The 14,323-nt window shown below is 29.5% G+C and overlaps 2 protein-coding genes across 2 annotated transcripts; both read left to right on the forward strand.

Annotated features, from left to right (window-relative positions):
• Nucleotides 1-1,786: 1,786 nt before the first annotated feature.
• LOC117236952 (WD repeat-containing protein 19) lies at nucleotides 1,787-8,873 on the forward strand. Its single transcript, XM_033500416.1, has 19 exons — nucleotides 1,787-3,061; nucleotides 3,258-3,637; nucleotides 3,727-3,937; nucleotides 4,022-4,134; nucleotides 4,208-4,625; nucleotides 4,698-4,931; nucleotides 5,018-5,143; nucleotides 5,219-5,516; nucleotides 5,584-5,782; nucleotides 5,847-5,944; nucleotides 6,046-6,328; nucleotides 6,398-6,626; nucleotides 6,691-6,943; nucleotides 7,038-7,498; nucleotides 7,578-7,674; nucleotides 7,740-7,946; nucleotides 8,031-8,317; nucleotides 8,394-8,470; nucleotides 8,528-8,873. The coding sequence occupies exons 1-19, from the start codon at nucleotides 3,047-3,049 to the stop codon at nucleotides 8,652-8,654; spliced, it is 4,113 nt and encodes a 1,370-aa protein (XP_033356307.1). The 5' UTR covers nucleotides 1,787-3,046; the 3' UTR covers nucleotides 8,655-8,873.
• Nucleotides 8,874-9,910: 1,037 nt separating this feature from the next.
• On the forward strand, nucleotides 9,911-14,056 carry LOC117236812 (membrane-associated progesterone receptor component 1-like). Its single transcript, XM_033500103.1, has 3 exons — nucleotides 9,911-10,473; nucleotides 10,910-11,056; nucleotides 11,871-14,056. The coding sequence occupies exons 1-3, from the start codon at nucleotides 10,140-10,142 to the stop codon at nucleotides 11,984-11,986; spliced, it is 597 nt and encodes a 198-aa protein (XP_033355994.1). The 5' UTR covers nucleotides 9,911-10,139; the 3' UTR covers nucleotides 11,987-14,056.
• Nucleotides 14,057-14,323: the final 267 nt, after the last annotated feature.

A 14,323-nucleotide genomic window follows, 5' to 3' on the forward strand; every position in this document is an offset into this window, starting at 1 on the left:
AACGAATGCGTAGCGTATATCGGTTTGTTTTTCATATTTCTATCGAAGTACGACGCGTGTTTAATACTTTTACATGTAACAACCTCTATCTGTAAACGTCATCAACTTCTCCCATTCCACCGCGAAACAAGCAGAAAAGAACGAAGGCACTTTCGAGGAAGAACGCATCGAAATGTAAAATCGTGCTAAGACACGAATCGGTGCTGCTAATCGTAATTCGTTTGATATCTTTTTAGTATTGGAGTGGCGCGAATTCGATGCGGAGAAGAAAGAATCGAAGGTGCCGAATCAATGGATTAGCTAGTAAAGCGCGCGCGCGGTTGAGTTCGATTCCGTTTCTCTCGTGTTTAGACACTGCTCAAGAGCCTAATTACAAAGTTCTACTCACAAAGTCATTAGAGATTGTTTCTAGTTTGTAATAACGAGTAATAGCGTTACGACGAGTATGAATTTATCTCTAAGCTCGTAATCGCGTTAATAGAGGCGCACTGTACTACGTTAACGCACCAACATTATTCAGCTTGTAAGATAGATCGTATTCCTTCCATTTGAATCAGGCTCCTGAGAGCCGCGAGGTGTTAGCATAACTTTGACGATCTTTCCCTCACCGAAAATGATGTTTGTTCGCTAAAAAAAAAAAATGCACGATTATCTCTGGTCCCTCATCGAAGTGTTTCACGTCGAAGATAATCAAAAGTCGATCCTTTTCTTGTAATGGAATAACCCTCGTTGATTTATCCTTTGTATATAGTATATAATCGATCGGCAGTGGAGAAATAAAGGAGAAAGATCTCGCGACTCTCGGCGACACTGCTACATACTGTATATATATACCGAACAACATTGCTACGTATTGAATATCTATAACGATGGAACGATTATTATCATCACTTTTATGATCACACCGCGATAGATTTAAGCGATATCCATGAAAGCAACGTCCTTCCTAATTATTGTTTCTATGCCTTTTCAAGTTAAATCATATTCATATACAAAACAGTGAAGTATGATGTTAAGTCAAGTGCATGCTTGTTGAAGCATGAATGAAACAGTTTTCGAGTCGAAGGAAATCATATTAAAGATAAGTATTAAATGTTCCTTAAATATTTTATTGTTTGTTTCCGATCGGTAAAAAAGAACGAAAGATCACTGATGCGTGTATATCGTTTCAAAAACTTGATCGACTGGTTGATTCGGGTCAGTAAAGCAATATTGTATGCATTACAACGGCTCGTGTAATAATAAACCGTTTCAAGAATAGAATTTTATCTTTGTTTGCGGTCTTGAACAAACGGTATTGTCGATTACGCTAATTTCCTCGTATACGTGCCCGCGCAAACTTTGTTAAAAAACAGATACATAAAGGTTGAAAGATATACGAAATGAAGAAGGTATATCCTATACGTTGGATTATTCTTTTCAAAGATCACGCAGTTTTTAACCATTATTCGCTTAAAAGAATATAATTCCGTTGAAGGTTGGCCGACATACTCTCCTTGAAGTTATCAAAAAGTTCAAGGTCACGGCCGCTCGAAGTTACTCGATGGTTCAAGATCACTCCAAGGACATTTCAACGTTCCTGTATGATATTTTCAAAGTTAAAGATCTAAGATTGTTTCAAAGTAAAGCTATATTGATCTTAAAGCTCCTTTAAAAATGAAAAAAAAAGGAAGAGAATATCGAATTTCAGCGAAGTTATGTTTTTAGAAACTAAATAGTTCACGAACCGAAGAAATTTTTGCGATGACCCATTTACGACATTCCTGCCAAAATTAATTATAATAGTGTGTAATATATCGAAATTTATGAAAAAGAGTTGACATTACACCCATTTTTGGACAAATGACCCTTATATACTGTCCGTAATATTGTACTTTCGAATCTATCTGTTCTCGTTCATTATCGAACATTATCGCATTATCGAACTGTTTCAATAGTATGATAACACTTTAAAATGCTTCAAGCTCGCGCGAGATTATTCGAAAGATAGATCACCTGATTATCCGTGTCCTTAGAATTTGTTACTAAACGGCTTTTACCTCGCTTTACGAGGCGGTAGGAAGTTTTGTAGCTTATTCCAAAAAAAAAAAAAAAAAATCACGCGTAGAAGTCGCTCGCATATATGTATAATTATTTCTTCCTAAATGAAGACAGTACACGCTCGCCATTAACGGTGACGAAATATAGACACTTTAAAAAATATTGAAGGGAAGTAAACAAATTTATAAAGCGACAACCTGGATAGCTAATTAAACGTTTGTTATCCAGATACAACGAATATATTGCAACAATTTCAATTTATTTATTAACGATAATAAATCTGAAAATTTAAGCATTCGATATAATCACCATCGACACATAATGTTTCCGTGGATCTTGCCGATGCAGCATTATTGACATGCATAACTATACATAACCAGATGCATGTATTTACAGAACAAAAATTGCGTTAGTGTCAGATTAGACGTGAAAAACGCAACACGAATTGAATTTTAAAAGCTTTCTGTTGAACCTTTATTGCATACATCTATTTTATTCGTTCATCCACACTTGATACATTTCTCTTTAATATTAATTATCATCCTGCGAATACTATTAGTACTTTTTGCACTATAATTACTGTATTACGAGTTGCAAGATACGTGCAATTTTCCGATGATAAATAATAATCGATCATGTTCAAATAACGACAGCATACTTTAATGAACCTCACATTTATCTGTCTAACCGTTTCTTTAATAGTTTTGTTTCCACTTTGTCAATTAATTTAAAGCTATTGAAAACTCGAATAGAAAGAAACAAAGTGAATTATAAAATACAGCGCTATCTATCACGATCCATGGCAACAATCACATACACAATTTGAAATTGATCGAGGCCTATCGAAACATAAACAACATGGCGAATAAAAGAAATATAACGTTACATGTAAAATATGTCTCATTTAATAAATTAATATTTTAACTATGCGCCACCATAACATTTTTATACATTGCTAGGCAATTAGCCTTCTTGACTATAACGCTAAAAACTTTGGCCTCAAAAAATGTCGATTGATAAGGTAGGTTATACATTTACAAATTTCTTAAGAAAACTATACAATATCCTTGCTTACTTGTTATTTAAGATTTAAATTATGACAAAGAACATTTACAAACGTTATTTAAGAAGATGCTTATCCATTCAAACTATTTAAGAATACATCAACATTTATTTGGACCATGCATATGGTTTATCCGTCAAATGTTTTGATACAGGTCCTTTATCAATTGTATCAACCCCATGGTACTGGTACTGTTTTCATTTCATGGCGCCCTGGTAATAGTACTCATCTAGCAACTACTGGTTATGATTCCTCAGTTGCTATTTTTGATAGACAAGGTGAATTACAAGAACGTATTCAAATTGCTGGTTTATGTACTGGTTTTGGATGGGATTCTGATGGAGATCTATTAGCTATTATATCACAAAGTTCTTCTACTATCACGTTATGGGATGCAACAACTGGAAAAAAAACACAAATAGATGCTGGTGTAAGAGATGGATTAACATGTATGATATGGGCAAAAAGAGCTTGTTTATTAGCAGTAGGAACACAGAAAGGAAATTTAGTACTTTATGACCATATAAATGCCAAGTATGATGTATCATAGTATTTTTATAGAGAATACTTTTACATATTGTTATATTATATAATCCTACATTAAATCATAAATTAATATATAGACGAATACCAATTTTGGGAAAGCACAAAAAAAGGATAACTTGTGGCGCTTGGTCTTATGAGGGACTTCTTGCGTTAGTCAGTGAAGATAAGGTTTTAACTATCAGTACAAGTGATGGGGATACAAGGCGCGAAATACCTCTTCAAGGTGATGCATCTGATATTCAGTTTAATGAGATGAAAATGGATCACAGAGTTGGGGGTGAAAATACAGTATGATTTCTTTATATAGCAGTGATATATAAAATACATGTGTGTTTGTATATCTAAAGTATTAATTTTCTCATTATTTGCCAGGTATCTCTTATTATTAGCAAGACCACTTTATTTCTATACAATATTTTGGATCCAGAGAATCCTATTGAATTAGCTTTTCAAAAACGCTATGGACCTATTGTTACTTATAAATGGTAAAAAGGTTTAGATCATTAAAAAATCACTTAAATTTAATCACTTTTGTTTTCACTATATGTCCTACTTTAGGTATGGGGATGGATATATTTTAGTTGGTTTTCAAACTGGATATTTTACTGCAATATCTACACATATTAAAGAAGTTGGCCAAGAATTATTTCAAGTTAAGAATCATAAAGATTCCTTGACTGACTTGGCCATAAGTCAAACAATAGGAAAAATCGCTACATGTGGGGATAATGTCATAAAAATACATAGTTTGCAAAATTTAGAAGAAACTGAAAAATTAATTACAGTAAACGGTGAAACTGGAATTAATACAGTAGAATGGTCAATGGACGGTACAATGATAGCAACTGTGACACACAGTGGCAATGTTTTAGTCTATTTAATACAAATTCCTAAATTATCTAGCGTTTGTGGAAATAGGATTGCACTCCTTACCAGTTTAACAGAAGTTACAGTCCATCTGTATACGCTAGATAAAGTAAATCTAAATACATGGCATAAAATCAAAACTGCATAAAACTGTATATAAATATATATAATTAAATTTTAGGAGAAACCAGAGCCAATAATAATTAATACTATAATAGAACCGTCGGTATTAACAATAGGTCCAATACATGCAGCAGTAGGGTTGAATAACAGAGCATTGTTCTGGGATATATCCGGAAGGGATTACAATACTACAATACATTTTGAAAGAGATTATTTAGCAACAATAGATAGTATAAGATTGAATGAAACTTATGCATCTGTTTTATTTGATGGCAAATTACAGTTGCACTCGGTAACAAGTATATTAAAACACATATAAATTTACGTTACATTAGTGTATTAGTAAATCAACTATGTGTTAACCTATTATCCTTGTAGATTAAAATGGATCAAACACTATCGAAAGAAGGGAAGGATACAAAAATGTTTCCAGGCTTAGGTGTTTCAGATTTTAAAATAACGTGCCATGCTCTTAGTAGCAACTTCTTAATCTATGGCAGTGATGTAAGTTATTTCTATAAACGTATGGAATTCTAAATAAATACTGAAAGAACTAACTTACATTTATGATATATTTAGATGGGCCACATAATCTATTTTAGTTTAGAAGTCTTTAATCAATGTACTGAACATATACACGATAATGGCATAAAGGAAATCTATTTAGATACAAATGGAACACAATTATGTTTTATAGATAACAAGTTCGACGCTTATATGTATAATCCTGTGCAAGAAACTGTTTTACAAATTCCTGATTGTCTAGGTTGCATTGAAGGTGTAATTTGGGATCAAAATATTTTGGAACGTAATATATTTACTGTTTACAATAAAACTCTCATTACTACATACATATTTGTAAAATACTTTATCGAAGGTAAGTTAAAACTTGAAAATTATACAATATATATAAAACAAATATATTACGTATATTTTGGAAACAGGTACAAAAATTATAAAGATAAATACAACAAAGCTGCCATCTGAAACTTTACCACTATTGATGTATTCTGGAGAATTGACATTAAGTTCAACAGCTAACAAATTAATGCAAATTACATTGTCTTCTCATGAAGATATAGGAAATATTGTGGAATATACAAAAATGAAAGAAATATTAGAAAATCAGATTCTTTGCAGGAGGTAAACGTCTTATTTATTTCTTTATTTGTTGACTATAGGATATTTATTCTATTAAATATTTCAGATATCAACAGGCATGGGAGACGTGTGAGAGAATTAATGAAAAAGACTCATGGTTAAAGTTAGGAGAAATTGCAATTGCAAATTTAAATATTGATTTTGGTATTTGCTATTGTTGTTGTTGTTGTTGTTGTTGTTGTTGTTGTTGTTACTATAAGAAACGTATAAATATATTATTTACAAATAATCATTTTTCATCACAGCAATTCGAATTTACCGCTACTTAGAAGATGCTGCGATGGTTTGGGCACTACAAACTATGGAAACCTTAGATGAATTACCATTATTATGTGGACATGCTTGTATTTTACTTGGTAATTATAATGAGGCAGAACAATTTTTTTTACAATCATCTCAACCAGTACAAGCTTTGTATTTAAGAAGAGACCTAATGCAATGGGAACAAGCATTAAATTTAGCCCAAAAATTGAAAGCTGATGAAATTCCTTATATTGCTAGAGAATATGCTCAACAGTTGGAATTTACGTAAGAATACAACATTAAATGCGTAAATTATTTATGTGTTCGTATTTAAATTTTGAATTTTTTTTCTAGGGGTAATTATCCAAAAGCGTTAACAAATTATGAACGTGGATTGGTAGATTCAAATAATATATCTAATACAACTACACATAATCCGCAACATCGAAATCTATGTCTTGCTGGAATTGCGAGAATGTCTATCAGATGTGGGGATAGTAGAAGGGGTGTAAACATAGCTATGGACAATGAAAGTTCAAGACAATTGCGAAAAGAATGTGCAGAAATATTAGAATCAATGAAGGTGTGTAAGTACTATAACCGTATAAATATGTTCTATAAGTATTACAATTGGGTTATTATTATAGCAATTTAATGAAGCTGCATTACTATATGAAAAAGCTGAATATTTTGATAAAGCTGCTTCTGCATATATAAAATTAAAAAATTGGCAGAAAGTGGGGCAACTCCTACCACAAATCTCATCTGCCAAACTTAATATACAATATGCTAAAGCCAAAGAAGCTGAAGGCAAATATGAAGAAGCAGCAAAGGCATATGAAACTGCAAAAGATTATGAAAACATAATTAGGATTAATTTGGAATATTTAAACAATCCTGGTAATATAATTAATATTAAAATATCTTATATCTAATTTATTAGCTATTAAACTTCATCTAAAATGTACATACATATATGGCTTACTAATTGTAGCTCGAAGTGTTGAAGTAGTACAACAAACTAAAAGTATAGAAGGAGCTAAAATGGTCGCAAAATATTTTCAAAAAATGAATGATTATAATTCAGCAATTAAGTTCTTAATTTTATCAAATTGTCACGAAGAAGCATTCCAATTAGCTAATCAACATGGAAAAATGGAATTATATGGAGAAATTCTAATAAATACGATTGATGACAGCAATGCGCGAAAAGAAGATTTTAAAAGCCTTGCGATGCATTTTGAATCTCAGAAAAATAACTTTTTAGCTGGAAAATATTACTTCTATGCCAAGGAATATCAAAAAGCATTACGACATTTATTAAAAGCTGCACAATTAGTAACAGATGAAAATGAAGTCCTGTCATTAGCCATTGATACAGTTGCTTCTTCAAAAGATGACAAGTTAGCAAATCAGTTAATTGATTTTTTATTAGGTGGTGATGGATTACCAAAGGTATTGGTATCTGATTTAATAGAGATATCGGTATTGATACTTGATTGACTTGATGTTCAACTAATCATACTCATTACAGGATCCTAAATATCTGTTCAGATTATATATGGCTAGAAAACAGTACAAAGAAGCTGCAAAGACAGCAATTATAATTGCTAATGAAGAACAAATTAACGGTATGTTTGTTGTATTTATATAACCAATGTTAAAAGAATTGTGTTAGTGATGATTTGTTCTACAGGAAATTATAGAAGCGCTCATGATGTTTTATTTGGCATGTATCAAGAATTAAAAAAGAATAAAATCAATATACCTTCAGAGATGCAAAACAATTTAAGACTTTTGCATTCATATATCCTTGTGAGACTTCATGTAAAAAAGAACGATCATTTACGTGGTGCTCGTATGTTAATAAGAGTAGCCAATAACATATCGAAATTTCCATCACGTTAGTAAAATATATATAAATATGTATAATTAAATATCGAAATAATACGAATAATGTTTAGTGTACATATTCTTTTTCCTTTAGATATTGTTCCGATTTTGACCTCCACTGTAATAGAATGTCAAAGAGCTGGATTAAAATATGCTGCTTTTAATTATGCTGCTATGTTGATGCGTCCGGAATACAGAAGCCAAATTGATGCTAAGTATAGTAAAAAAATTGAGGCAATTGTAAGAAAGCCACCAAAATCAAAAGATAATGAAATTGAAGAGGAACCTTTAACTCCATGTCCATATTGCAAGAGCAAACTTACAGAGACAGAGATTACTTGCGACAAGTGCAAAAATACAATACCTTTTTGTATAGCTACAGTTAGTGTTTCTGAAGCATGCATTTATTTTGAAATTTAATACATATATTGTGTTTTAATAAGACAACATTTCTTAGGGCCGACATATCATTGAAGATGATTTCACGGTATGTCCACAATGTGATTTTCCTTGCATAAGAAGTGAATTCTTAAGGTATGTATGACATCTTATTTTAAAGATAATACATATAATTATTTGCTGTTATACTAGGATTATTGAATCTGAAAATACATGTCCAATGTGCTCGGAAAAAGTAGATGTTAACATGATTTCATCTACTCTTAACATCCGTTCCTATCTCGATTTTCAAGAAGGAAAATCACCAGTGAGAACTTAAACAGTTTTAGTTATAATTTAATAGGAGTTGAAAAATATACAAATATTATTACTCCTATCAAACGGTGCCGTCCAATATGAGTACAACATAGACAAGTACAAGTAGCTTATATAAATTCATAGATTATTTATAAAATTTGTGCACAAATCAAATAATGACCATGCATGGAAGTATCAACAGTATATAGATATTATTGTCAATAAACTAGTCTCCAAGCAATTGTAATTGATTCAGTTCCCCCACTATTATTCTATCCAGATTAAACAATTTACTATCGTCAATATATACGTATATGTATACACACACATACGCACGCGCCACATACACACACAGAAAGGCACATATACATGTATAATATATATCTAAAATAAACAATTGCTTGTACGAATATTTTGTAAGCATTGATAAGATATAATGAGTAATAAAAGCGACATCTAACGGGTTTCCGTCAATTAAACTCCGACTTATCAAGATTCCTTCGCATAAATAGAAAGAAACATGCACATACAACGAGAAAAATGACAACATGGCATGACTTTGAAAAATTAAACTCAATAATAACAATGAATGTCTTAATATACTAATAAAGTCTGTAAGGCATATGTTTATATCTTGATTACGTTAAGTTAATTGAAATAAAATACATTAAAAATAGGAATTTATAATAATCTTATTGTTATATTTATTTTGAAAAAACTACCATTTTTATAAAACGCAATACAATATATAGGAAAAGTTGAACTATATTTCGAAAAAATTAAAAATGTTTTCATATTTTTATTAAAATAGGAGATGACTTTAATTCTGTATTGTATCATTTTTATTATTTATTCGTATATTTTTAATAAAAAGATATAATTTATTATGAGATTTTTTTATACTTAAAATTTAAAAAAGCAACATATTTGTACCAAATATGCAATTCAAATTTATATATATTGCGTTACAAATATTGTATCATTTTCAATCAAGTGTATGTATCATCGGTAGTAGTATTAAAATGCTGAAGACTCCGTTTTTATTGAAATAGCAATAATAAATGATAAAATATATTTAAAGTTATAGGTATTTACAATGATATATCTTTTCTTAAATAACGCAATTATTATAAAATAAACGGTAATTGTTAAAAATGTAGTTTTTAAGTTAGCAGATCCTATTATTTTGGCTTATATTAAACAAATAAAAAGTTTTCTATGTAGTTCTTCTGTGCATGCAGATTAGTAGTGGGGCAGTATATGTTAAAGAACATAATCACATCAGTATAGGTGCTAGTTTAGCCAGCACCGGTATGTTAGCAGTACGCGATTGAGGTTGTACACGATACAGTTTAAGCAGTACATTTGACAGATACTGATTCATATTTTTCGAAAGATCATTTAAAATTTCTTCAAAACTATTTAATACGTATGTAACGTGAAATTAATCAATAGTAAGCAAAAAATATCATTTTATTCTCCTATCATCCAAGAACTGGTGGTCAAAATGGCGGAAAAGAATGACTCGCCGGGTTCCACCTCGACTTCTACAGGGCACGAAAGTCAACAACTACTTTCAGGTTTCATAGCTGAAATCGTAAAGAGTCCAATAAATCTCCTTTTAGTAGGCGTGATCGCCTTTTTGGTTTACAAAATAGTTAAAAGCAAGACGAAGGTTGAAGAACCCGTAAAAGAGATAAAGAAACTGCCAAAAATACGACGTGATTTTACACTCGAAGAGTTAAAGAAATATAATGGTACGGGACCAGATGGACGAATATTAATTGCTATAAATGGTAGTGTTTACGACTGTACTCGTGGTGCCCACTTTTATGGTCCTGGTAAGTATTCAACTACTTCTGATAATTTATTTTACATGATAGTTGACGAATCTGCGTCGTACATGAAATTGCTATGTAATCGCAATTTTATGTTACGTACCTTAATTTTCCAGTGTTATTAATTAGCGCATAAATAAGTTCCATCGTCCATTGGTTATTATCAGTCTCGGCTTGTGTAAAAATCAATTTGCGAACATCATGAGACCGTGATAATTGAGAAAGCTATGAAATAATAACTTGTGAATGATTAACATTTCGTTCATTATTAAAATGCAACATTCACACACAATTTATGAAAAGATTTCAACCAACATATATCAATGATTATGTTGAAAAAATAATTATGATAATATTTAATATAACAAAACAATAATTGTTATATTTTCAGAATTATATTGCTTTATAGGACTATGATTTTTTATTAATTTTATTATAGGTGCTCCATATGAAGTATTTGGTGGGAAGGATATTAGCAGAGCCTTAGCAAAATTTTCATTGGAAACATCACAGGAATATGATGACTTAAGCGATTTGAAAACTGCAGAAATGGAGTCTATAAACGAGTGGAATGAACAATTTAAAGGTAATAGCTTTGTAAAATATTTTTTGAGAACAGAATAGAGAATTAAAGATAGCAAATTATAAGTAAGTATTGAAAACTTGGTACAAATACTTGTACTGGGATAGCTTAATAAATCTTTATATAATGAATTTTAATATCTATAATTTAAAATCAAAATTCAATATTTTCTATACAGGGTATCGCACAATAAGTGCCGTTTGATATAACTATCAAATAATAGATGATAGGACAAAAATATAAGGGGACTTTTATTATTATTTTTTATGTACGTCACTATGAAAAAAAATGTCTACCTTTAATTCTTCAAGGTTATACTAAGGTCGTCTCGTGTTTTTTTAAATAAAACTGTATATATGTAAAAATGTATTTTTAAATACATTGTTCAATGCATTTTTTAACTCTCCACAAAAAAGTAATAAATACTTGGATCTAAAAATGATTAGTTTAGAAAATATTTTAACTTTAATATCGTAGAACTTATCATACCAAAGATTAGGAAAACATAAAAAAAAGGACTAAAAAATATTGAATGGTGTATAAAAAATTTATGGTTTTATCTAAAAAAAACACCTTAGTATGATTTTGGAAAATTAAAGGTAAACATTCTTTTTTTCACAATGACATTCTACATAAGAAATGATAATAAAAGTTTCTTTATATGTTTGTCCTATCATCCATTGTTCAATAGTTATATGAAACTGCTCTTATCATGGTATACACCCTGCATATATATAATACCTTTATAAAAGGTACAGTAATTAGAATACGTATTATTACTATATAGACATTATTTTCACATTTTTCCTTATTTTAGAAAAATATGATTATGTGGGAAAATTGTTGAAACCTGGTGAAGCACCTACAAATTATTCAGATGAGGAAGATGAAGGTAGTCAACTAGAGAATGAAGCAAAATCCAAAAATGATTGACTGCTTGATTGTACATCAAATGCCAAACAGTCTCAAAAGGATATTGCGCACACTCCATTAAAGAAATTCTTAAAATCGTGACTCATGAATATATTTATGAACATTTATCTGGATATTTTACTACGTCATAATGATATTAAAATAAAAACTAAAATGGTATCTTTTGACCGAGTTGGAAACATATAATTGTTCAAAACTGATGTTATGTGTGAAGATTTTTTTTTAGTATCCAATTTTTCAATCAATAAGGATACTTCAATAGTATAATGTTTTTATATGTGTACAAAAAGTTTCTTACACATCCTTAAAACTGGCACTAGATATAAGACAGAAATCTTTTGTGCTATATTCCATTAAATATCTTTGTTTATATTATCATTCACGTTTGCCACATAGCATTTGGTACATATATTATATGTATTTGGTATCTGTAAACTTTAATAAAATGATGTTATATTTGACATGCATTTGAGATTTAATATTAAGTTGATGCAATACATTGCATAGATATGAGAATAGAAAATATTTTCTTAACATAAAAACATTATGCTCTTTCTAAAAACAAAATGATACCATCTTGAAGTACAGAATAATTTCAGTCATTCATAGCTAAATCTATTCTGCAAAGAATAAATTGTAACTTAAATATCAAAATCTCAAGTCCAAACATTTTTGTATAAAAGGCAGCATTAAAAATCTATTTGGGAGTTTGTAAAAAGTGATACACGTTTACTAGTCTTTTTTATATGAAAAAAATGAGAGTACGTATGAATCTCATTATAAATTCGAATACATTATGTAAATTGTTATTGTTTGGAAATTGGGATTTCTTAAAAGTTGTTAGCATTTACGATACTGTTCATATAGTGAAAAATTTTTTATTGTCGTGGAATTATTTATCAACTATGTTTTTCTCTTTTTTTTTTATAAATCTCCTTCATTCATGCACCGATCTTAAGAGAAAATAATCTCACATCCATGAAAATATGTACATGTATTAAGTACTTTTAAAAGATATGCATTTTCTCAATTATTTGTGCAATTAATTTTATTATAGAACTGATACCATTTCTGTAATAAATATATATATATATATATATTAATTGAAGTAAATTATAAATTTGAATTTTCAATCTGCGCTGTTATAGGAAAGAACATTTATTGATTGTATAATAAAAACGTTGTTAATATAAGCAACTACATATAATTTAATGAAATTTGTTTTGTTTATATGTATGAAGAAGACTACATCAAGTTTTCATTAACCTACGATTTATTGTAAAAAAGGAGAAGCATTTTATTATAATTTATATAAAAATTTGTGTATAATTTTTTAAAAAATAACATACGAATGATACTCTATTATACATATGTATATGCTGCAGTGTTTTCAGTGTAAATAAGACAATTCTGTATCATTCCTACAAAGCAAAAATATTTATGAAGATTTTATAATTGTAACGTATCGCAAATATTTCGTATTTATAAGCAACCTTGATTTGTATCTTAAAAAGCAATATTATTGGAAAAACTATATTTTTGACTGTACTTTCTGTAATGATCATATTCACACAATCTTTGATACAGTCATCATGTAATAAGAGACTGAGTATCGTGTGAAATTTATAAAAGCAATGCGTATTATATATACTTATTCCAATTTGTACAAAAACAAGTTTGCTCAGATTAAAAATTTAATCAAGTACTTGACCAAATTAAACATACTTTACTTTATATTTACATATATTATTCTCTTATATATTATATATGTGATTTTATTCTTAATATAGTTTCAATATAATTTATTAGAAAAGTTATTTCATATCTATACATGTTGTTGTACTTTTTCTGTTAAATGGAATGTATGTTTGTATGTTAATTATTCCAATAATTATTATACCGACCAGTTAGAATTTTATGTAAGATTATTTATAGAGAATGTTATGAATCAATATTAAAATGTACTTTCTGTTATTATTAAAAACGGAGTGGTTAGCTTGTAAGGTGCAGATTTAAGTACTCTACTATTACATACAATACAGGTCATATCAATTCTTGTTTATATTAAAAGCAGTAATTTCTTTCAAACAAGTTCCTAATTTTGACTTTGTACCTCCCATTTACGTGATTTAGTTTCCTCGTCTTTCCACTTAGTTGCCAACCCAATAGTTTCATTGTGAGTGAGGAATGCGTAGAAAAGTGAAACACATAACGATTTCAATTCTATATATGTTATTAAAAGTTGTTTTTATTACAAAATCCAATTTTGTTTTATTAACTTAGTACTGTGACATGTTTCTATTAAGAGTGCATTTTCAATCACATGTTACCTGTATA

This window comes from Bombus vosnesenskii, unplaced genomic scaffold (assembly GCF_011952255.1).
Source record: "Bombus vosnesenskii isolate JDL3184/JDL3185 unplaced genomic scaffold, Bvos_JDL3184-5_v1.1 scf7180000013352, whole genome shotgun sequence".
Classification (NCBI taxonomy): domain Eukaryota; kingdom Metazoa; phylum Arthropoda; class Insecta; order Hymenoptera; family Apidae; genus Bombus; species Bombus vosnesenskii.

Excerpts from the sequence above, each read along its gene's own strand:
- LOC117236952 (XM_033500416.1), top strand. Across the intron at positions 5,517-5,583 it reads TGTAAAATACTTTATCGAAG|GTACAAAAATTATAAAGATA; the intron begins GTAAGTTAAAAC and ends TTTTGGAAACAG. Across the intron at positions 6,627-6,690 it reads AAATATTAGAATCAATGAAG|CAATTTAATGAAGCTGCATT; the intron begins GTGTGTAAGTAC and ends TTATTATTATAG.
- LOC117236812 (XM_033500103.1), top strand. The coding sequence starts at position 10,140 with ATGGCGGAAAAGAATGACTCGCCGGGTTCCACCTCGACTTCTACAGGG. Across the intron at positions 10,474-10,909 it reads TGCCCACTTTTATGGTCCTG|GTGCTCCATATGAAGTATTT; the intron begins GTAAGTATTCAA and ends ATTTTATTATAG. Across the intron at positions 11,057-11,870 it reads GTGGAATGAACAATTTAAAG|AAAAATATGATTATGTGGGA; the intron begins GTAATAGCTTTG and ends TCCTTATTTTAG.